General features: G+C 40.9%; 1 protein-coding gene across 1 annotated transcript; it reads right to left on the reverse strand.

Moving 5' to 3' along the window:
- Positions 1–2504: 2504 nt before the first annotated feature.
- On the reverse strand, positions 2505–6011 carry LOC127225643 (olfactory receptor 10AD1). The gene is made up of 3 exons (XM_051189117.1): positions 5917–6011; positions 5337–5456; positions 2505–3485 (listed from the first exon to the last, which is right to left on the reverse strand). Exons 1-3 carry the CDS (start codon positions 6009–6011, stop codon positions 2537–2539), a joined length of 1164 nt encoding a protein of 387 aa, XP_051045074.1. The 3' UTR covers positions 2505–2536.
- Between the last annotated feature and the right edge of the window lie 19456 nt (positions 6012–25467).

The raw sequence follows: 25467 nt of genomic DNA on the forward strand, positions 1-25467 counted from the left end.
GCTGAGTTTACTCTAGAGCTTAATTATGTGCTGGGACCAGGCGAGCACTTTCAGGGCAGCTTCTTCTAGTAGTTGTATAGCTTTTTGTGGACCCTAGGGCTCTTCCCTACCAAGGGACAGTCCGAAGCTGCAGGTGGGGAGAGCTTGGCACAGGCAGTAGCTTGGCTTGTGAACGCTCCCTTCCAACTGGGAGGCCTTGAAAAGACAATTCGAGGTCACCCCGGGTCTGATTCCTCAGCATTCCTGACCCCAACTCACCTTCTGAAATACTTGTTGACCGCACACCTACAAGGAATAGATTATTATTATTATTATTTTGTTTGTTTGTTTGGAATTTTAGTCCTAACATCGAACACCCCTTTCCATTTTGCACCCTACAGCTCCTCCGTATTCTTCATGGCTTAGCTAACATCACTTCCTTGGCATTCTTCTGGACCTCTGAGGTGAGCTGAGGACAATAACAAAATTCCATTCCAATGCAGCTGGTGAACCAATGAATTTAACTGAGGTCATCACCAACTTAGGGGCACGTGCGCTACTAAAGAAAAGGTTTCTGTCTTTGCAACCCTTAACTCTGGATATCCTGAGAACCTGCCCCCTCTAACCGTTAACTACCCAGATGTCTCTAGGGGGAAGGGGCCTCATAAGCCCCGCCCCTCAGCGATGCGGTCAATGGTGTATTTAAGTAACCTAAAGATAATCAGAGCTGCTGAGGAAGAGGTCAAGAGGACATCAGTAGTGTCATGCCAGAAGAGGAGGAACAGGTTCTGGGGTCAGGACACCTGAGTGAGAATGGCAGCCAAGCCCTTTAAATAATGCGTGATCCACCACTAGGGACTACCGGTTTTGATATCAAATAGGGTGGTAGTATCTGATAAAGATCCTACATTATTATGGGGATCAACTGCAAAGGTCTTAGGACCTAATAAATACGTGCTGCTGTTATCTGTGTAGTAATGCTTGATCTTTTGCTGAACTGCCAGTTCATAATCTCTTTGTCTATCAGTACCAGGTAACTTTAAGGCTGTGGTTCTCAATCTGTGGGTTGCAATCCTTGGTGGGAGGGTCTAATGACCCTTTCACAGGGGTCATTTAAGACCACTGGAAAACACGGACATTTGCATTATGATTCATAACAGTAACAAAATTACAGTTATGAAGTAGCGATGAAAATAATCTTATGGTTGGGGGTCACCACAGAATGAGGAACTGTATTAAAGGTCTGCAGCATTAGGAAGGATGAGGACCCCTGATGTATGGCTGCGAAGTTATTTCTCAAAGCATGCTTTCTTTTTTCTCTCCTTTCAATGACCACATTTCTTTTCCTCTTCAAAGGATTTTTGCAGATTGGAATTTCACACTTAGAGAAGCCAGGCCTCCAGGGGAGAAGACGAGGCCTTCTCTTTCTCCATGGTGACCTGGAAGGTCTATATTTCCCCTCAGTCTGATAACTTTAGAAAGGGTTTTTCTTGGCTGTAAGTCTCTCATCTTCCTTTTCTTGCAGATTCAAAACACTTGTGATTGCTATTTTCCTCTGTTACTTTGAGACATATATACATCTTGGAAACTTACTGCCTATTTCATGACCCAGGGAAGGTCTTTCCAGGACCTGAGCTACCGAAGGTCCAGGAAGATGATACCTGTCTCTCAGTCTGAAGGTGGGGTAGGAACCTGACTTCAAAAGGTTAAATTAATGTAATTCTGTTTCAGTTAAAAAAATATTTAAAACACCAGACTAATATGGCATACTAAAAGGTTAAAAATCATTTATTCCTACATGTAGTACAAAAATTATCCTGGAGGTGGCCTGCAAAAAAAAAAAAAAAAAAAAAAAAATATATATATATATATATATATATATATATATATACACACACACACACACACACAAAATACACACACACACACACACACACACACACACACAAACAAGATAGAGTTAAATGCACTTATTCACTGAATCTTGAGGATCACAGAGGAAAAATTCAGGAAAGCCTCACACTTTCTTAAGGAACGTTCATGGAAAAACAATCCTGGAAATTAAGTCAGAAATGAGCCTTAGACATCAAGAGGCACTTTCAGGTCTGAGTCTAGTGCCAAGGAAACTGCAGTCTTTTCTAGTGCCTTTCCAGAACTGGAAAGCAAGGTCTGGGAAAAGTAACCTGTTGTGTGATATTTTGTTTGTGTTCTGACTAATAAAGCTTGCTAAGAGATCAGAGGGCAGAGTTAGCTACTAGTTAACCATAGAGATCTGGAGGTCTGTACAGAGTGGAGACAGGAAGTGACAACATGGAGTGAGACAGGAAGTAACAAAGCAGGGTATAGACATGATCTTGATTGACCCTTTCAGGCTGAGGAATCAGAGAGGTGAGAAGTGGCTATGGATGTTCCTTTGCTTCTCTGATTTTTTCAGCTTTTACATTGATATCTGACTCTGGGCTTTTATTGATAAGACTGATTCAGATTATGTTTCAGTAACCTTCCATCCCCATTGAAGGAAACTTCTTCAGAAGGCTTCCTTCTAAGCAGGTGCAGCCTAAACCAGGTTGCCTCTCCCAAGGGCCCTCCCCATGGCCCCCTTCATTTCCTTGTTGCGGAAACTGTAGATGATGGGGTTGCACATGGGGATAATGATGGTGTAGAGGAGGGAGAAAGGCTTGTCTTTGTCAGGCCCATGTGTACTGCGGGGATTCATGTAAGAGAACATGGCTGAGGTGTATAAAAAGATGACCACAGTCAGGTGGGAGGCACAAGTGGAGAATGTCTTCCCCCTACCTGAGGAGGAGGCTCTGCTAAGGATGGAGGCCAGGATGCGGGCATAGGAGGTGACGATGAGCACCATGGGGCTGAAAAGCACTACAAAGGCATCAATGAAGATCAACTTCATGCTGAACTGAGGGTCCCCACAGGAGAGAGAAATCACTATGGGGGCCTCACAGAAGAAGTTTTCTATGTGGTTGCCTTTGCAGAAGGGATTCCGGAATGATATATACTCAAGAAAGATGCCATTGACCATCCCAAAGATCCAGGAAGTTAGCACCAGCCTGACACACATCTGCCGACTTACGATCTGGGCATAGTTCAGTGGGTGGCAGATTGCAACATAACGATCATAGGCCATGAAAGCCAAGAGGATGCACTCGGCCACACCCACTAGAAAGACCAAGTACATCTGGGTCATACAAGAGACAAAGGAGACAGTGTGGTTCTTGGTCACCAGATGGATCAACATCTGTGGGATGGTGGTGGTGATGAAGCAGATGTCCAGGAAGGACAGGTGTCCAAGGAAGAAGTACATGGGGCTGTTGAGTCTGGGGTCAGTCCAGGTGATGAAGATGATGAGGCCATTCATGGCCATGGCGAGGCTGTAGAGAGCCAAGAAGAGGGTGAAGAGCAATGCCCGTGTGGAAGGGGAGCTCTGCTCAAAGCCCACGAGGACGAACTCTGTCACTGTGCTGCTGTTCCTCAGGGCAGCTGTCTGGGGCCTGTTTGAGGAGGGGGCCAGGAAAAGCATAAAGGACACAGATGTATGGAAGGTGAGATGTTCCCCTGGACCCAGAAACCCAGCAAGCGGCTTTACCCAGGCGACAGTAAAAGTTTTGGAGCTTAGTAGTCTCTGGTAAATCTGTGGAGGAATGGTATAGTGAAAATGCCAGGGTCACTAGAGGCTCTCTGTATAAATTCCAATTTTAGAAGTTGAGGAAGTGATGATGGTCCCCCTTAGTCTGGACTGATGAGACACCCTGTGAAATGGAGCAAGTGTTCCAGGTCCTTCACCATCAAAGGGCTGCTTATGGCTGGATGCATTCAGAGGGAATATAATAAAATATGTATGTCTGGGACTCATGCCAGATGAGGAAAGTTAAGAAACTGAGGGATGGAGTGTATAGTGGAAGGATGGTGGTGTTTGGCTTAAAGAGGGCCAGATACTTAGCTTCAAGGAGGTCATTTGTAGGACCCATCTGAGATATAGTTGAAGGTGTATTTTATAATCTTTTTCTTTTTTCATTTCAATTCATTTCCTTCCTTCTCTCATTATTTCCCTCCCTCCCCCCTCTTTCTACCTTCCATTCTTTTTTTTTTCTTTTCTTTTTTTTTTTTTTTGAGATCAAGTCTCATGTAGCCCCAGCTGGTCTTGAACTCACTATATTGCCAAGGATGACATTGAACTCCTGCCTCTATTTACCAAGTACTGGAATTACAGGCAGTTGCCATTATAGCCAACATGAAGGTGGTATTTTCTAGAAGCGGACAATGTTCAGTCTTTACATACCTAATTTGAAATACTGAATGGGTTGATGCTTTGGGGGAAATTAAGGATGGCTGTCTCTGAAGTGGGGAGGAATGTCTAACAGGTGTCTGGATGCAGCCATGCACTTTTCCCCAGACTCACTCTCTGGTAGTTGTTGCTGCCACACTGGCTCTGCAGTGTAATCTGAGAAGAGGTCTGATTACGATTGATTGCCTTTTTTTTTTTTTTTTTTCTTTTTACATCAGGAAACACCTTTCCCCCAGCAGTTGGAATTTACCCACTATTTGGCAGAAATAATTCAACCATCTTTGGGAGAAAGAATCTATGTGCAAGCCACACACATTCCAATCCTTTTGCCTCTGTGAGTAAATGGTGTTCACAGTACATCTCCAGAAACTTAGTTCTTATCATTACTGTAGCCTTTGGGAAGTCACTGCATTCAACATGAAATCTGTTGTACTTTTCGTCTTTTCTGGAGTTAAGATATGTCATATGCTTCTAAAGGGACAGAGTTTCCCTGGTTAACTTCCGCCTTCCCACCAGTTTTTCTTCTGTTTCATTTTTTTTTTTTTTTGTACATCCTCACTCAGCCTTCTCTGTGAGCCCTTTGCCCCCGTCATCCCATTTCTCACTCTGTGAAGCACTAGATTCCCTCTAAGTGAGGTTTCCTGACTGATCAAGGTGTCAGCTCAGCCTATTTCTATCACCTTCACTTTGGAAAGTTCTAGTACCTACACTACTCTGGTGATCTGGAAACGGAAGGGAAGTTAGAGGACATAGTTTAATATGGGCTCACAATCCTGTACTCAGCAGATATGTTGAGACTAAAACTAATGGTTAAACAACATAAGTCATCAGTGATCTACAATCCATAGAATTCTTGGACTCAGCCAAAAAGAAATTGGAATTTAACTGGAGGACTCACCAAGTCCCACTATAGGACAAATGCTTGCCCGTAGTTCACTGAGAAGAAATAACATTCTGTGCTGGCCAGCATCCAGTGCCTTGGTGGAAACCACCAGCAGTTGGCCAGTCAGGCATCTGTGTAAAGACACGGGGATTTTAGAAAGCAAACCACGCCTACCTCATCCCGTGGCTCTGCTGCTCATGCGTTGTCACCGAATCACTGTCCTCAGTAACAGAGATGGCATGGTGTTTGAGGAAGAGCTGCTCCAGGGAGGATGGTCTGAGCTGGTGGGCCAGTCTGCAAGACAGTGGTATGTGGTGACCTTTTCAGTTCTGTGACATCAATGCTATTGCAAATGTCTTCTTAAGCAAATTTACCACATTGCATGTGCTCATTATAGAGCAGGAGAGGGCTCATACTATCATTTGGTTATACACACCCATCTGCTAGCTTTTCTGATTGTATATTTTGACCTTCTTGCCCCTTTAAAGTTTTTGTGTCTGTACTTGCCTTAAAAATCCTATGCTCTTGTGTTGATTTAAAAAATACAAGAAAAAAGAAAATGTTAACTCTCTAGTTTTAGATAAGCATATAGTATTCTGTTGTAAAAGCAAAATGAACAAAAATTCTTATTCTCAAAAAATATTATTCTGATGAAGAATGTCTTAAAATGAACTGTAGAGGGGGCTGGAGAGATGGCTTGGTGGTCTAGAGCACTTGCTCTTCAGAGGACCCAAGTTTGGTTCCCATCACCCACCTCTGGTGTTTCACAACTATCTGTAACTCCAGCTCCAGTGGGTCTGATGCCTGTGGCCTCTGCGGGCTTTTGCCCTCATATGAACACACCCACATGTATGAACACACCCACATGTAGACACACACCTACACATAATTAAAAATAATAAAATAGGGACTGGAGAGATGGTTCAGCAGTTAAGAGCACTGGCTGCTCTTCCAGAGGACCTGGGTTCAATTCCTAACACCCACATGGCAGCTCTCAACTGTCTGTAACTCCAGCTTCAGGGGATCTGACACCCTCACACAGACATACAAGCAGGTAAAACACCAATGCATGTGAAATAAAAATAAATAAATATTTTAAATAAATAAATATTTAAAAAAATAAGAAAATTAAATTTAAAAATAAATGTATTTTATTTTTTATGTTTATGGATGTTTGCATACATGTATGTCTGTGTACCCTTTTCATGCATGGTTCCTGCAAAAGTCAGAAGAGGGTGTCAGATTCCCTGGAACTGGAATTTTGGTGGTTATGAGCCACCATATGGTTGCTGTGTTGAACCTGGGTCTGCTAGAGGAGCAGGCAGTGCTCCTACCCATTGAGCCATCTCTCCAGGCCTAAAATAAATCTTAGAAAATTAAAAACTAACTGGTAGAAATCGTTGTTACACCTTTTGTAGCTAATCTGAAGCTCTAACATGATTTACAATGGTTTTAATTAATGGAAATGGTGGTATCCATACACATATCTTTCCAAATGATATCTCTGTACACACACACACACACACACACACACACACACACACACACACACACACACACAACACACTTGTGGGCTTTCTTTGCTAACCCAGAAGTATGTCCCAATTATCCTCCATAATTGTCCTCTGCAGGCCACATATGGAAAAAGTACCATTTGCTATTATATTGATTCCCTATTCAAAGACCGGAGGATCTGTGATCTCTTAAATTAGCAGCAATTTTCTGAGTAGTTCATATGGAGCGTATTGTCTGAGCTTGTATTTTGTTAATATCCCTTAATGAGGCAATTTAATCTCATTGAAGACTTGCTGATAAGTGATATTGGACAATGAAACTGCACATGGTTTGGCAGTAGAACAGAACAGAGAAGGAACTCTCTGTGGGTCTAGTGTTGTCACAGTTGGTGTAACTGACCCATTGTTCTGATCATTTCAGAACCATCTGCAAGTAGAACACGAACTTCCAAAATGTCCAAGAGCATCTCAGAGGAGCAGCAGTTTGTACTGGGGGATCAGTTACGTGAGGGTGGAAAGGTGGTCAACCATAGACAGAACAGGCAGATGAATAAAATCATAGACACTGTTGAGCAGGGAAAGGGAAGGGGAGGAAGGGAGGCACCTCTCTTACATTTTTTACAATTTCCTTCCACGTGACAGGGACCATCTCACTTCCTTTATTCCACCACGGATGATAGGAAGTGGCCACCTAAAATTTGCTTTTTGTCCTTTTAAAATGAGAAACCTGTTTCTTGTGCTCTTTAGGGTGGGTGCTGCCCCTGTTTAGGAGGCTCTGGTATTGTCTGGTGCTGCCAATGGCTGTGGAATGAGCCCACCCAACTTCAGGCATATAGAAGTCCATGTCGGTTTGTTTTTTGTTGTTGCTAAAGATAATATATTGACCCCTCTCTGTTGACTCTCTCACTCCACTTTTCTTCAGTTTATTCAGTAGAAGGTGGAAGAGAAGTAAGTACTCACTGGACGCCTCAAACTCCCAAGTAGTTATCATTAATATTAATGTTATCCCATATATAAAAATACACTATAAACAATATGAAAGGCAGCACTAAGCTAGTCACAGTATGTGGCATCTAAAACTCCATGTCAAAGGCACAGAGAGCAGAGAGGTGTCCCTCAGAGGCAGGGCAGAGGCAGGGCATGTCTAAAGACATAAAACTTGAGAACTGTCACGAGAAATAAATTCATGAAATCTATTGTACAACATGGTGACTACATTTAGTAATTATGTATTATATACTTGGAAATTGCTGAGTAAATGGTTTTTTACCATCCTCACCTCAGATGGATACTTTCATGAGGTGATCAATATATCAATTGGCTTAATTTAATCTTTTTACAATACTTTTTATTAGGGGTAAAGCTCTGATTTCAATCTCAAGATCTTCAGAAAACAGACAAAAAAGTGAAAGAAACCATTTGTTTGAGGCAGGCTCTTACTAGGTAGATCCAGCTGTCTTAGAGCTCATTGTGTAGACCAGGCTGGCCAAGAATTCGGAAAGCTCCACCTGCCTTTGCCTCCCAAGTATGGGATTAAAGGTGTGTGACACCACACCTGGCCAAGAAACGCCATGTTTCATAACACAAAGGTATATGACATTTATTTGTAAATGAAAAATTATTCTTATTTTGAGTCAGATTTAAACCACAAAGTGAAGTGACGTTGCTGCTTCAAGCTAATGTCTTAGGGGTAATTAATTTCCGTGAATATATGATCTTTCCACCATATGTAATCATTTAGAAATTACCTACTTCAAGCCAATGCCTTAGGGGTAATTAATTTCCATGAATCTACGATCTTTCCACCATATGCGATTATTTAGAAGTGACCTATAAAGCTCATGTTTATATTGACAAATAAAATACATTAATTTTCACATATTAAAAACTACACACTCCACTTTTCATCTCCAGTAGAGGCAGAGGGACTTGGGTTTGGGTTAGGCATGTCTAAAATTCAACTCTAGGGGTGAGTTGACAGGCTGTTTCAGGATTTACTCCTAGGAAATGAGGATTAACTAAAACCATATAATTAGTTTTGATTCAGTTTCCTTTTGTCTTCCTATGGCTTCACTTCACACATCAAAGGCCTGCTTCAAAGACTGCCTGGCCTCCCACTCACAAGCCCTAGCTGGGTAGACATCCAGAGGAGGGAGGACCTCACCACCTTTTCCACTCTCCCCTAATACTTTCTGCTTCTTAGTGTCAGGTAGTTTTGTACACCTCACTTGTTTGTTTTCTGTTTTAACTAGTCTTTCCTCTTATCTGGCTCTGATAGACATTACAAACACCAGCCCCCACCACAGAAAAATCCCAGGTAAAACGTGGAAGGCATTCCTTTTATCACAATCTCCTTATCTCTGAAAGAGAAACATCTTTGAGACACGTACTAGCCCCCCTGTCCACAGGGAAGGAGGAAAAAGTATCAATGAAACAGAAAGTGCTAAGATGCACAAACATAGGGATGTAGGAAAAGCAAAAACAGGAGAACATAATCAGAGAGAGGGAGGGTTCTCACCAAACAGTATAGAAGGAAAGGTGTGGAAAACCAAGAAATTCAATTGGCTAAAATATAATGAGCTATGAGAACCATGGAAATGAACAGGTCAGTACAGAGAAGCACAGTAGGAGAGATTCTAGGAGCTTCCCTCTATGGATGAGATGAAAATGAGACAAAGTCCCAACATGGAGAGTCAGGGGGGCTGGCAGAAGGCTTCCCGTGCTTGGGTGCTGATACAGCACTGGGGCTAGGGAGCCAGTTCTAGCAAGAAAGGTCAAGCTGGGTTTTCTTCCTTTCCAGCTTCCAAACTTGGAGTCAGCAAGGCAAAGGAGCCCTCCCTGTGCTCTAAGTGATGCAGTTGGTTGTTTGACTCAGTCACGGGGGCAGATGAGCAGACTGAGATCCTGATGGACATATGTAGGGAGGACACAGAGAAGTGTGTAATAAAGGACAACAGAGACTCTGGTGGACTCTAGAGAGGGAGAAACTGAGCAAGACAAAGGTTAATGAGTCAAATCTGGGACCTCTCTCATGGCCATCGTGTAGAGAGCCCTGTGTGATGTGAATGCCAAGAAACCCAGAGAATGCTTGGCTCTGGTGACAAGGTCAGAGACAAGATCAGCTTCATAGCAGAAGAGAGTTCATTCACTGACCTTGACCCCGGGGTTTGGGACACACTGATAAGGACATTGTCTGTGCTGGTCTTGGATGCAGAAGAGGAATCCAGAGGTTCAGAGTGGGGGTGCAGAGCATTTGCTGTAGTAGCTGTGCATTTATAGGGTTGGGTACTTGCCCTCCCTCCCTTCCTATCTCTCAGGTGTGCTTGCCTGAGCATATGAACCCCCTCCCTCCTCCTCCTCAAGACACGCAGGAGCTTCTAGCTGGTTACTATGGCAGCCATCTGTAAGAAAGCCAACTATTCATTCTTGAGGCCTGGCCATTCCAAGTGTGTCCCTGGGGATGGTTTTACTTGGTCCTTTTTAGGCTCCCTTGAGAGGCCATGCTCATTGCTAGTGGCCTAGAGGACCAAACACACTCCTAGTTTTTCTCAAGAAATATGTGTTCATCTGTAGATAAGAGACCTGGCAAATATGATCCTTGTACCTCCACCTTCAAGTCAGGAAGCCCTTTAACTCTTTAAAAAATATTTTTGAGATTATAATTACATCATTTCTCCTTTCCTGTCCCTCCCTCTAAACCTTTCCATATATCCCTCCCTGCTCTCTTCCAAATTCATGCTTCCTTTCATCAATTTTTGTTTTATGAATATATATTTATTTATACATATATATTCCCAAATATATTGTTGCATCCATATTTCTTGTGTGTGTGTTTTCAGGGGGCTGACCATATGGCACTGAACCACCAATTTGTGTGCTCTTCTCTGAGGGCCACCTCTCCCGTTCACAGCTTTCCTCAGTTGTCTATAGTAGGGTTGAGGCCTCATGGGCTTTCCCGCATCCACTTTGGGCATGCTCATTAGCAGCAGCCTTGCTTGGGAATGTTTGGTCAGTCCTGCTGGTCAGACTTTATTGGTATAATTTCTGATGTTGCTAGAAGGCACAATCTCACAGAACAGTCCCTGATCTGTTGGGGAATAGAACATTCTTTTTTTTTATTTATTTAATTTATTATTTTACATGTCGATCCCAGTTCCCTCTCCCTCCATCTCTCCCTCCTCCCTCCTTCCTTCCCTCCCTCCCTCACTTTTACCCTCTTTGCCCCCTCACATGCACCCTGACCATCCTCCCCTCCCACCCCCACCCCAATTCTACATGTAGGGCAATGCCATCCAGGTGGGGTCATGTAGATCTGACGGGTCATGTGAAGTAGGGACTAGGACTTCTCTCCTGTCTCTAGGCAGTATCCCTCCATGGGGGATGTGTTCGCAAGGTCCTTTTGTGCACCAGGGATACATCCTGGCTCCACTGTCTGAGGTCCCTTAGATGCTCAGTCCTTCTGGCTGAGACCCATATTCAGAGGAGCCTGAGTCAGTCCCATGCTGGCTCCCCAGCTATCAGTCTGGGGGCCTGTTAGCTCCTCCTTGTTCGGATAAGCTGTCTCTATGTGTTTCTGCACCTGGTCTTGTCCTCTCTGTCTGCATCTGGATTCTAGTTTGACTCAGTGTTTAGTTATTGGTGTTGGCTTCCGCTTCCAACAGGTATTAGAAGAGGGATCCATGGATAAGTTAGTTTTTTTATCTCTCACTATCCGGGAAGGGCATTTATGGTAGCCTTTCCACAGTTGCTCAAATTGTTAGTTGGCGGCAGTCTTGTAGGTCTCTAGACCTTTCTTTAGGTGGACTAGAACATTCTTTTAGCTAGGCAAAGATGTGTTACACTTGTTTATGCTGCATTTGTTTAATTATGTAAAGATGTGCTACATTTGTTTCTTTTAAATTTTTTATTCATTTTACATACCAATCACAGTTCCTCCTCCCTCTTCTCCTCCCACACTCACCCCTATCTCCCCCCACAACTCCCCATCCACTTCTCAGAAAGAGTAAGTCCTCTTATGAGAGTAGTCAACAAAGCCTGGCACATTAAGTTGAGGCAGGACCAACCCCCCATATCAAGGCTGAGCAAGGCTTTCCACCATAGAATTGGGTCCAAAGAGCCAGCCCGGGGCACCTCAAACAGACCAAGTTACACACAACTGTTGCCCACATGCAGAGGGCCTAGTTCATTCTCATGCAGGCTCCCCAGCCATTAATCTAGAGTCTGTGAACTCCCATGAGCTCTGGTCAGCTGTTTCTGCGGATTTCCTCATCATGATCTTGAAACCCCCTGGCTTATATAATCCCTCCTCCCTCTCTTGACTGGACTCCTGGAGCTCAGCCTGGTGCTTGGCTGTGAATCTCTGCATCTGCTTCCATCAGTTACTGGTTCTATGATGACAGGACATTCAATCCGATTACGGGGGAAGGCCAGTTCAGGCACCTTGTCTGCTATTGCTAGGAGTCTTAGCTGGTTGTAAAGATATGTTGCATTGGTTTTACCTTGCCTGCTTAAAGCACCTGATTGGTCTAAAAAAAAAAAAAAAAAGCCGAACAGCCAATAACAAGGCAGTAGAGGGACAGGTGGGACTGGCAGGCAGAGAGAATAAGTAAGAGGAGGAATCTAGGCAGTCACCAGCCAGCCTAGAAAGAGAAAAAGCCCCAAGGCAAAACGTAGACAAAGATAAACAGGTTAAAATAAGTTATATAAGAGCTAATGGGGCAAGCCTAAACTAAAGTCAAACATTCATAACTAATAAGTCTCTGTGTCATGATTTGTGGGCTGGCGGTCCAAGAAAGCCTGCTACACTGATCCTCTGAGGGTTCTTGAAATCTTTCTGCCCTCTGCTGCAATGTTCCAAGCCTTGGGTGTGGGAGTGTTCTGTAGATGTTCCTGCTGAGACTGGGCACCACCACTCTGTTGACTGGTTGTGGTTTTATGTGCTGGTTTCTGTCTGTTTCAAAGAGAAGTTCCTTGATGAGAGGTGAAGACCAAACTTATCTGTGGTTCTATGGGAAAATGTACAGATTGTTGTTAGGGATTATGGTTGTTTGGTAATTTAGTGACTGTAGATCTAATGGCCACGAATCCATTAGCACTGTGTAGTTAGCTAGGTTTCCAGTACTAGGGCATGCTCTCCTTTTTGTTGAAGGTGTCTTAAGTACAATTAGAGAGAAGTTGATATCACCAAGTTATGTATGCCACTACAGCACCCTTAGGGTTATGGTGCCATGCTAGGTATTGATGTGGTTCATAAAGGTTACATCTGGGTAGGATTTTTGGTGGCCTCTCTCCTTTGGAAGCTTGCCTGGCACCTTCTGGTACCATGAAAACTAGCCCTCAGGGAGAAAGCATTCAAGTCGGACCTTGTCCAGGGACTTCTGAGCCTTATTTCTGAAGTGCATGGTGTCTTCAGCAGTAGGGACTAACTTCCCACTTCTAGGGGTGACAGTGGTAACCAAGGACAATAGCAATAGGCTGTATGCTTTGGAGAGTCTTAGACATCCCTGGCTAGCAACTTAAAATCTCATGTCTGATATTGGGGCTTTTGTTAGGTGGTCTTTGGCTCTTGAAGGGAGTGTCATCAGTGCAGATGAGAAAAGTTCATTAAAACTGTATGTGTATATTTATACACCAAATTTACATAACTTTTTACTATTTTTAAAGGCAAATAGTTAACAGTATGATTTCTAGTGGCTTTCCAGGCATCTATATTACTTTTTTACTTCCCTCCCTCCTCCAGTCTCTTTCCTTCCCCTTTCCATTTTCCCCATCAGATCAATTGTATCCTGTTCCCTTTTACCCCCTTCCTACTTCCTCCCTCTCCCTTTTCCCATTTCCTTGATCTTGTATTTGACATTCTCTTCTCTGTTGTTCCCCAACCCCCATATCCTGGCAATCCCATTTTGCCCTCCTGGTTTCTGTAGTTACTGCAGGTTATGTATTCACATCTGAAGATTTGGAGCTAGGAGCCTCCAAGAGAGAACATGTGTGGCATTGTCTTTCTGGGCCTGAGTTTCCTCACTCAGTGTGATCTTTTCTAGTTCCATCCATAATCTGCAAAGTCCATGGTTTCATTTTTCTTTACAGCTGACTAGTACTCACTGGTCATAGGACATTTAGGTCATTTCCATTTCCTATCTAAAGTGGCAAGGGATGTGGCCAAGCAAGTGTCCAAGTAGCAGACATCAGGTCCTTTGGGCATATGCCAAGGAGCATTTGGTAGACTTGTGTTTAGATTTTTGAGACTTCTCCATTATGATTTTCAGAGTAGCAGCACCTTTTGCAATCCCACCAACAATGAATGAGGGCTCCCTTTCCCCCTCATCCTCCCCAGCATTTGTTGTCAGTTGTTTTGTTGACTTTTGCCGTTCTGACTGGGGTAAGAAGAAATCTCAAAGTTGTTTTAATTTTCATTTCCCTAATTGCTGGGGATGCTGAAAAAAAATTTTGTTTTGAGATCTTTCTTAGCCATTGTTTCCCCTTCTTTTAAGAACTCTCTATTCAGGTCTCAGGCCCATTTTTGAATGAGTCATTGTTTTCTTTTCTTTTTGATACTTTGCTTTTTGAGTTCTTTGTATATTCTGGATATTAATCCTCTGTCAGATGTACAGCTGGAAGATTTTCTCCCTTTCTGTGGGTTTCCTCTTCACCTGGACAATTGTTTCCTTTGCAATGCAGAAATTTCAGTTTTAGGTGTTTGTTCCATGTGGTGTTACTTTTTGTGCAAGATGATGGATAAAGGTCTAATTTCATTCTTCTGAATGTGGCATCCAGTTTTACCAGCTCTATTTGTTGAAGATAGTTTTTTTTTCCCCAGAGTATGTTTTTGGGGTCTTTGCCAAACTATTAAGCGACTGAAGTTACATGTGCTCATGTTTGGGTTTTAATTTTGCTCCATTGGTCTAAGTATCTGTTTTGTTTTTTTTTTTTTGCCAATAGCATATTGTTTTTATTACTATGGCTCCATAGTAATCTTAAGATCTGGAATAGCAATACCTCCAGCATTGTTTTATTTTTGCTGAGGATTGTTTTGGCCATCTGGGCTCTTTTGTGGGTCCATATGAATTTTGAGATAGTTTTCCCCCTTTTTATTTCTGCAAAGGATAAGATGGGGGGTTTTATTGGCATTGAATTAAATCTGTAAATAGCTTTAAGCAGAATAGTAATTTTCACAATATTAAGTCTATCAATCCACAAGTATAGGATACCTTTTCATTTTCTATTGACTTTCTTTATCTCTTTCTTCAGAGGTTTAAAGTTTTTATTGAGAGGTTCTTCACTTCCTTGATTAGGTTTATTATATATTGACAACAAACATATAGAGAAGGTGGTCATGGACACACCCCCATTCACAAAAGCCCTCAAATAAAATAAAATAACCTTGTTCTATTTTGCTTTTTTAGTCATGATGTGTTTCACATCACCTCATGCTCGGGCAATATCACACTGCCTTGCCATAGGCCTGAAAAAATTAATACAGTCAATCCAACTTATCAACCCAAATAAATCTTTCTTCCACATACATTCCTTATCTTAAGTACTTTGTGATAATGGAAAAAAATAAAAACCAAAATAAACAAAAACAAAGGCAAATGTATTAGAAAAAGGGAAACATCTCAATTTTTAAATGATGCTAACATAACTTCAATACCAACATCTCACAAATCAAAATAAATACACTTTCTTAGAATTATAGTTACAGAACTTTTGTACAAATTTTTAGCAAACTGCACATTCTTTTGGTTTTTTGAGGCATGTTTCTCTGTAGCTTTGGAGCCTATCTTGGAACTTGCTCTATAGACCAGGCTGGCCTGGAACTAACAGAGATCTGTCTGTCTCTGCCTCTCAAATGCTGGGATTAGAGGCCTGAAACACCACTGCCCAGCAGCAAACTGCATCTTACAATGTATTAAAAATTAATACTTTATATTATAAATGGATTTTATCATAATGATTCAAAGTTGATTGAAAATTAGAAAGTAAATTAATATAAATCACCATATTAACAGATAAATGCAGTCAAATGCTCTACCACTGAGCTATACCCCCATTAACAGATAAATGAAGGAAAGGATATTTGATCTCAATATATATATTTGATTGAAAATTCATACCAATATTTAATTAAAAAAAAAAGCTTTCAGCTAACCAGGAATGTGGATGAACTTTTTAAGCTGTTAAGATTACAGTCTAACAATTATAAACCCAGTTTCAGGAAAGGATTGCCTGTTCTGGAGTTGTTGGCCAGTAAAATCCCACAAATCTCCAAATATCACAGGGTTTGACAATAAGACCCTATTGCTGAAGATATCACATACTTGAGTCATACGGCATAAAAAAAAATCAAGTTGTTAATTGACCTGGAAGCTTTATTCCTAATGGCCATGCCAGAAGGTACTATGAATGCTGCTAGAGGAGAAAAGTAATCACCAACCTTACTGAGCTGTGTACCTTTGAGTTGTAACAGCAGCCAGCCTGACATGACATGACCACTGGCTCTTTAGTGGCACAAATGTCATGGGAGTAACTAACCACTTTCTGATTGGATTTAAGGCCCACCTCATAAGATAAAACCTACACCTAGCACCATTATTAGAACCAAGAACCTGTGACTAGACAGCAGGTTTTCACACTATTATTATACTAAATGGACATAGTATTGAATGAACTTCTAATGACTTATCATCATAACCATAGATTAATGCAACCTTCATCAGAGAAGCTTCTGTTTGCAGTAGATGGCAGATAATACAGAGACATGGAATTGGTCATGGTGCAGAGGATGGGAGACTGCAGAATGCTCAACCCTGTAGAAACATCTGTATCACACATCCTCCTTTCAAGGCTTAGGTACTATTGCAGAAGAGGAAGTGTAAAGATCGTAAGATCCAGAAGGGGTATGTGACTACAAGTAAATAGTATCTGCCAGAAACAAGAGGGTAACTGAACATATAAGCTCATAGAAGTTGTGATAGCATATATAAGACAAGCTCAAGCTAGATGAAATGCCAGCATGGAAGGGGAGATGGTTATAAACTCCCACCCCAGCTGAGGAGTTATTGACAATTGGTAGATGCCAGGAGAGAGAGAGAACGTAAATGCTCTTTAAGGATGTGGCCCATGGTAGGATGACCATATTACAGTGTATGGCTATACACCCAAGAGTATATGGGTGACACAGACTGGACTTGAGTTTCTTTTTAAGAGGACACAAAGTTGGGTGGGTAGGGAAGGAAAGTAGATCTTGAAATAGTTGAGAAGGAAAAATAAATATGATCAAAATATATTGTATGGGATTCTCAAAGAGCTAATAAAAACTAAAAATATTTAAAAGATTAATTCAGAACCTTATAGCAAACACCATCTGTAATAGTTATTTAAAAAACATCATCTTAAAATGCAAATAAACCTATGAAAGCTATTACCTCTACTTTTATTCAATATTGCACTGATAGGTTCCATGCCAAACAATAGGGCAGGAAATTAAATTAATTGTGTGAAAATACAGAAATTAATAATGAAATTCTCTTCAAGTGCAGGTAATTTGATCATATTCATAGAGACACGAAAAGAATGCATGGTAATTTGCTGAAATTAATAGATTCAACCAAGTTACTTTGTACACAATCAATGTGCAAAAGCTTAACTGCATGTCTGTCACAGGTGTTGCATATCTAGGTATCCTTTCTAAAATGAAGCATTTATTTCTGGAGGGAATAAAGTGGTTTGCAGGGCTCAGGGACCTCATAAGGTTTGAAAGGTTCAAGCAAAATAGGAAGTCACATATTTTACCAGACTCCTCCCTGAGGTTTGAAAAACAGTAAACTTTTGCTATGGGGAGGTCTTGGCAGTGATGGGGTGGGAGGTGGGGTGTCTTTGGTGGAGCTGACTGAAAGCTATGAAGAGAGCTACAGGAATACAGCTTTTATGAGGCATCATCCATACTGGAGGGGGCTTTACTGTGATGTCTGTCCTTTGAGTCACCCAGGTCCCTATACTTGGGTCTGTCGTTGGTTCTCTATATGGGATAAAGGTCAAGTTTGTTCACATGTACCCCAAAATGCCATTCAGCATGTCACAGTATGAATGAGAATGGCCCCCATAGGCTCATATATTTGAGTACTTGGCCTTATAGTGACTGCCTGGAGACGATTAGAAAGAGGTGTGGCCTTGCTAGAGGAAATAAAAAACAGTGACATTTTGAGTTAGCATTCTCTGCCTGCTGCTTGAAGATCAAGGCATGAGTTCTCATCTTTATCTGCCACAGTGTCTGCCTCACTAGCATGGACTCTAACCCTCTGAAACTCTAAGCCCAATTAAACATTTTCTTTTATAAGTTGCTTTGGTCAAGGTGTTTTGTCATTGCATTTGAAAAATAATTAAGACCCAGTCCAAGAGAAATAGAAAATATAATACTTAAGATGGAATTTAATTATTTTAATTATTTTTTTGTTATTTATTTTTAATTGGATTAAAGTTATAAGTATTTATTGGGTATGGTACTAGTTCCTTTTCTGATGCTGTGACGAAACAGCTTGGTCAAAAGCAACTTAGGGGAGGGAAGGATTTATTTGGCTTCGTTTAAGGTCACAGTTCATTTCTGGAAAGAAATTGAGGAGAAACTAATCAGCTAAACAGATCACATCCACCATCAAGAGCCAAGAGGACCTAATGAACCCATGCTGCCTACTTGCTTGGCACTTGGTTAGCCCTCTCTACTCTTATATAATGTCCCAAACCACGGAACAGTATTGCCTATAATGGGTTGTTCAATTAGCAATTGAGACAATCCCTTACAGATATACCCACAGACCAACCTTGTAGTCAGACTTTGTTTTTGGCCACCAGCCTTAAATAATGACATGGATACTCATTATTAGTTATAAAAGCTTAGCCTTCACTTAGGTTTTTTTCCTAACTAGCTCTTTTAACTTAAATTAATCTGTTTTTATTAGTCTACATTCTGTCATAAGGCTCGGTTACCTCCTCTGTTCTGTTTGTCCGACTTGGTTTGAGTCTCACTGGCGTTTCCCCACCTCTCTTCTTCACCAAGTTGTCTCTCTCCCTGGAAATTCCATCCATTCTTTCCTGCCTAGCTATTGGCCATTGAGCTCTTTATTAAACCAATCACAGTAACACATCTTCCCACAATGTAAACAACTGCTCCACAACACAACCTGATTTATGTAATTCCTTATTGAGATCCTCTTCCCAGGTAATTCTAGATTGTATTAACAGTTAAAGCTAACTATGAGGTGATTTGATAAAATCAGGCTAATTGCATATCACAGTGTGTGTGTGTGTGTGTGTGTGTGTGTGTGTGTGTGTGTGTAACTATGGTTTGAGCATTTACAAACTTCAAACAATTTTGGAACATAAATGCATTATTGTTAGCCAATCCTGCTGTACTGCTCAATAGAACCCTAGAATTTATTCCTTCTATCTACTTGTAACTTTGTACCCATGGATTGACCCTCTGACCATTCTTCCCTTTCTAGGATCTGGTAACCACTATTCTAAATTCAACATATGCTTTTTCTAATTCAACATATGCATGACATAAGAGCGTAATAGTCAGTGTTCTTTAGAGTCACAGAACTTATAGAATAAATCTTTCTCTCAATATGTATAAAGGGAATCTATTGGAATGACTTACAGGCTGCAATGTCCTTTCACAACAATGGCTAGTTGTGAAAAGAAAGTCCAAGAATCTAGTTGCTCAGTCCCACAAGGCTGGGTATCCCAGATGGTCTTCTGTATATGCTGGAATCCTGAGGAAGTAGACTCCAATGCCAGTGAAAGAATGGATGTGCTGACAAGGTCAGGGTGAGCACAGCATGGGAAAACAAGTACTTTCTTCTTCCAGTAGAAGGTGTGGCCCAGATTAGAGGGGTGCCTGCCCACCTCAAGATCTGGATTAAAGGCATGTGAACTTCCTGTCTCAAGATCCTGATCACAAGTGTGCCCTCCATTTCTGGATTGTAGTTCATTCCAGATATAGTCAAACTGACAACCAAGAATAGCCATTACTGATAGCAATTAGATGGTATCCAAGATACACAGTACATAGGAATAAATCTCATGAAAAAGTGAATGAGTTAAAATCTAAGTAAATGAGAAAATACAGAAACTTAATTTATAGAACACATGTGAAGTTAATGTTTTCTCACTTTCATAGATCCTAGAATTATATCATATTTCAGACTACTCTTGTTCTAAAATTTTCCCTAAAATATTACATTAAATAGGTGAACCCAAGATGTGATATTTTAACATGATAATCTTAGACAGAATAAATATTAATTTACTTTATTCAATGTCACTGGGAACAGATGGTATAAATATCATGCCTGGGTGAAATGCTATCAAGACAATATTTCTGCAGTAACAGGTGTGAACACAATGAACTTTTTAGCATATCAATGAACTGACCTTTCAGGGAAAGAATTCACAGAAGATTCCTTTAAGGAGTTTGAATCATTGGCTTTCTTTGAGAGCTTTTGAATATTCACGTGAAGGAGCATCAGAAATTCCATATTTCAAAAGTCTATGCCTGGCTTTTGTACCTTACTATGCACAAATGGTTATTTTATCAAAATGTCCCAAGTATATTTGATTTAGTAAGACCCACACTGGGAGATGATGGTAGAAGATTAAAGGATGGAAGAATTCCTCTACACTTAGACCAAGTCAGGACATAAACATCATAAATTTCAATTTTATAGCAGTCCAAGGTTTTCAGGAGTAGAAAAGCCACTGAGAATCAAGGGAATTCCTGATGCTTTGGGGGTTATACAGAATTGACTCAGCAGGCTTCCAGGTTTTGGAAAAATGATACGTATTGGGGTGGAGGTCATGCTCCATTAAAGAAGAGGTGATATAGAAGATGTGGAAAGGATGATGGGACACGCTTGCTCTATCAGAGAGACCTTCCATCTTTGCTTAATCGCCTGATTAGATCACTTATGGTTCTGACACAATGTTGGTGCTCAGCTGATGTTGTTTGGTTGGACATAGCATGGTGATATGAGAAAATGTTTGCTGGGGCCATAAGAAATGTGAAGTGAGTCAGCTAAAACCCTCATAAGAAAATTGATTCAAAATTAAGAGTTAACCCTCCCTCCCCAGAGGTAGAGGGTCTCAACAAATTAAGAAAAATGAAATACCTTTTTGTATTCTATGTGATCACCATTAACTAAGACTTTTTGTTTTCTATGTGATCACCATGAACTAAAGCTGGAAATCTACAGCAAAAGAAACAATGCATGTGGTGGCACATGCCTTTAATCCCAGCACTCAGGAGGCAGAGACAGCATCTTTGTACATTCTAGGTCAGCTTGGTCTACAGAGTTCCACAAGACAGCCAGTACTACAAAATGAGATCCAGTCTTAAGACAACACACAAACTCATAGAGATTAAACAACATACTGTTAGATGCTGAATGTGCTGAATGGGTCATTGAAGAAATTAAGAATGAAATAAAGAACCCATGAGACAGTGACGGCAGTCCCTAAAAGGGATTTTTTTTTAGCCTAGGAGCCTACATTACAAAAACAGAAAGGGGGCTGAAGAGATGGCTCAGTAGTTAAGAGCATGTACTGTTGTTGCAGAAGACTACAATGTAGAAATACAGTTACAATCCCCCACATGGACTGTCTCACAATTGCCCAAAACTCCAGCTCCATGAGGATCTGCCTGATGGGGATGTCCTTCTGTATATATGTCTCTCTTATTGGTTGGTGAATAAAAACACTGTTTGGTCAATAGAGGCAGGAAGATAGGTGGGAGTGGGAGATGAGGAGAATTCTAGGAAAGGTAGGCAGAGAGAGACCACGAGAGATGCCATGTAGACACAGGGAGGATAGAACATGCCAGGCATTTGCTGGTAAGATAAAGCTATGTAGAAATACATAGATTAGTAGTTATGGGTTAATAATTAAGACAGAGCTAGTCAATAAGAAGCCCTAACTGTTGGCCAACAGTTTTATAATTAATATGGTGTCTGTGTATTTATTTGGGGCTGAGAAGGGTGGCAGGACCTGGCGGGACAAGAAACTCCAGCAACATCTGTCACCTTTAGACCCTATATACACTACATTCATGTATACATACTTACATACTGGCACATCACATAATCAAAAATAACAAAAATAAATCTTCCAAAATTAGAGAGAAATAAAATAAAAACTTAATGGTGATGCATTTTAAGGTTTTTGGAAAAACAGAAACAAACAAAAACCAAAAGGAGTAGATGAGAAGAAATTATTAAGGACAAGTAAGAAATTAACAAAATGGAAATGAAAAACACACATACACATATTCATGCATGCACACACACACATATTCATGCATGTACACATACACATACACACTGGAGTCAATAACATAAAGGAGTTGTTCTTCAAAAACATAGAGAAGATTGACAAAGCCCTTAGAAGATTGAAAGGGAAAACCAAAATTAATATAACTAGAGAAAAAGGGTCAACACATTCAGGAAATCATTAAGGACACACTTTAAAAAAAAATCAATCCTTCTAAGGTGGAAAATGAAAGAAATTGCTGAATTTCTAGATGTATCATAATGAGTTCAAACATGATGAGATCAGTAACTTAAATATCTGTAACAAGCAATGAGATAGAAAGGAGTAATAAAAAATTCACAAGTTAAAAATTGATTCTCAAATTATTCCATAAAAAGGAAAAGGAATGCCCCCAAACTCTTTGGATGAAACCAGTATTGCTTTGATACTGGTTTGATACCCAAACCAGACAAATGCATGATCATAAAAGGAAGTCTATAGATCAATCTCCTCAATGAACATGATGCATCATTAGAATACTTGTCAACTGAATATAGGAAAACACCAGAAAGATCATTCTCTGGGGACATTTTATTAATTAGCAGTTGATGTGAAAGAGCCCAGATAGCTGTGGGCAACACATCCCAAGAACAGGTGGTCCTGGGCTGCATAACAAAGCAAGCGGAATGAACCATGGATAGAAGGCAAGTAAGAAGCTCTCTTCCATGCCTATGACTATTCATTCTTTCAATTCCTGACTACAAGTTCCTGCCTTGAGTTCCTATCCTGACTTCCTTCAGCAATGGGTGTGTAAACCAAATAAACCCTCTCCTCCTCAAGATGCCTTTTCTTGTGATCTTTATTACAGAAACAGAAAACAAACCAGAACAAGAGTCCTTGGGAACAAAAGGCAGGTACTGGTAAAAGCAAGACTGCAAGAGAATGAGAGAAAAATGTTGAATTTCTAGGAAGTATTCCTACAGGGAAGCAATTTACAGATTATAGCATTTTTTTAGTTCACATATTATAGCGTTTTTTGAGTTCTCAGGGCAGAAGAGCAAAGGGGACAAGGGTGGGAATGAGCTAGACTGGAATGTGAAGATGGTGAAGTCAAAGGAAGGTGGCTTCTGGATGGATGAAACATGGTCTGAAATCACAGGGGGAATGTACAGGAATCAAATAGGAAACTGGCTATCAGCAGACAGGGGGTATAACAGGACAGGGGAGGTCTTATGAGACTTGGAGAGTAGGGGTAGACAGATGGAGATAAACAGACATTTCGAAGCAGGTTTTGTTAGAAGTGAATATACAGAGCATTGCTATTGAAAATCCTGCCCACCAGGGGAGAGGGCCTAGTCTTTATTCCAAATGACTTGACAGATTTTGTGGATCCCTCCTGGAAGGCATCACTCTCCCTGTGGAGTGGGGGGAGAATGGGATGGGAGGTTGGTCAGGGGGGCATGGGAGGGAGGGAGAGGGAACTGGGATCGATATGTAAAGAAGAAAAAATATTACCAATATGCCAGAAATGTTCAAACACATTAGTTATTAGATCAACCTACTTGTGATTTTTACTTATTTAAAAAAAAAGAAAAAAAATCCTGCCCACACACAGCTAAAGATTTGCAGACAGAATTTAGTACTTTAATTCTCTTTCTTGGTTCCCATATCACATCACCATCTCTAATTAGCTTCCTTTTACTGCCCTTGTGATCAACCTTCTTCAACTTCTGTTCACTATTGAGCTCTTAGGACATTAAGTTTTGATGTGGAAGTTGTCTGTACTATTTTAGGATACTAAGCACCTGTTCTGGCTTGTAACCTGAAGATGCCAGTAGCAACTCTTCCCAACACTGTCAAATTGTCATTGGTTGATCTAGACCATAGAAAAAGGGATAGAGGTTGGGAAATGCAAGGGAAAGGACAGGGCAGACTCACCAATAGTGTGATGGGAGATGCCATTCTGTAAATATGTTTCTCGTATTGGTTAATAAATAAAGCACTGTTGGCCAATAGGAAAGCAAGATAGGTGGTACTAGGAGACAAGGAGAATTCTGGAAGAGCTAGGAGAAGATTCAAAATGTAGGGCAAAGAGAGTAGAACTCTAGACCCTCTCTCTGGTAAGCCAAGACCATATGGAAATACATAGATTGATAGAAATGGGTTTATATTTAAGACAGACTAGTCAATAAGTAATGCTAGTAACAGGCCAACAGTTTTATATCTAATACAACATCTCTGTGTGTTATTTGAGGCTGGCATGGATCTGGGGGTGGGGGAAACTGCTTGTAACAATAGTGAGTGAATTTTGAAAACAGCAGAAGATAAGAAGGAATCATCAAATACTATAAGGTTAAATTATGCAATGTATATCTAGGATAATGATGACATTGCCAGGTGGAACCAACTATGGTGGTGCAATCAAGTAATTCCAGTACTTGAGAGACTGGGCCAAGAGAATCAAGACTTGTAGACTCTACTTCAAAAGAAAAAAGTTTAAAACATCTGAAAATAAATATGAATAAGTATGAGCATATGTCAGAATGTTCTAATCCTATCTGTGCATACACATTTGCACCTGCACACATAAGTAACATGCAAACAAACACACACACACACACACACACACACACACACACACACACAGAGAGAGAGAGAGAGAGAGAGAGAGAGAGAGAGAGAGAGAGAGAGAGAGAGAACTGCTCCCCAAACACAAAACAGATTATCTTCTGCAATTGCTTTTCCTTGAAAACCATACCTGTCTCTCAGTTTATGAAATATGTTTCTTTGCCTTGCACATCTGCCTCCAAGAATGAAAGTGTGTTACTAAGGCATTGGGTGTGCAGAGGTTTTTGTATTCAGACATGCACCAAGGGAATCTGGTTGTTTTTCCAAGGAAAGGAACACTAAATTTGTTTTATGTCCAGAAGGCTGGAATGAACTTGCTCTCTAGCTGGGTGACCTTTGTACAATACATGTGACTTGGAACTTTCAGGGACTGGAGCCTCCTCCACAACCTGCTAGTACACTCCTTTTTCTCAGTCACTCTATAGAACCTATCTTTTTGGAAGTTGTCACATGTGTTTTTACAAAGAGTTTTGATGTAGCCACATCTGATCTGCATTTAGCTTACTTGTTCTTCAGAGACCTAGGTATGTTTTGTTGTGTATGCAAGGTTCAGTTAACCACCACAAGAATAGTTTTCACCAGATTATGCTGTATTTAAATATGCCTAAAATAATCAACTTGGGGTCAGACTCTGGATGTTTGAACCAACCTTGACTACTGATACATGTGTTGAACTGCCTCCTTGCCTCCCCCAGCTTTTTTCTCTGTTGCCCATTCAAGTCACAGAGATATTCCCTCCCCGTTACTAAGGAAGTTGGAGAAGATCCATCCGTGCTGAAAGCCAACTAGAGATATGAGATATGAACACAGAAACAATTTCGTCTTGAGTTTAGTGTTAAGGAGGTCATGGGTATTCATTCCTG

The sequence above is a fragment of the Phodopus roborovskii genome, unplaced genomic scaffold (assembly GCF_943737965.1).
Source record: "Phodopus roborovskii unplaced genomic scaffold, PHOROB, whole genome shotgun sequence".
NCBI classification, from domain to species: domain Eukaryota; kingdom Metazoa; phylum Chordata; class Mammalia; order Rodentia; family Cricetidae; genus Phodopus; species Phodopus roborovskii.

Bases quoted from the DNA above. Each gene is read 5' to 3' on its own strand.
- LOC127225643 (XM_051189117.1), bottom strand. From the start codon at position 6,011: ATGTGGGTGTGTTCATATGAGGGCAAAAGCCCGCAGAGGCCACAGGCA. The intron at 5,457-5,916 runs GTGGGTGATGGG...ACTGTCTTGCAG, and splicing joins ATAGTTGTGAAACACCAGAG to ACTGGCCCACCAGCTCAGAC. The intron at 3,486-5,336 runs GTAGGCGTGGTT...CTCCTCAAACAG, and splicing joins CAGCAGAGCCACGGGATGAG to GCCCCAGACAGCTGCCCTGA.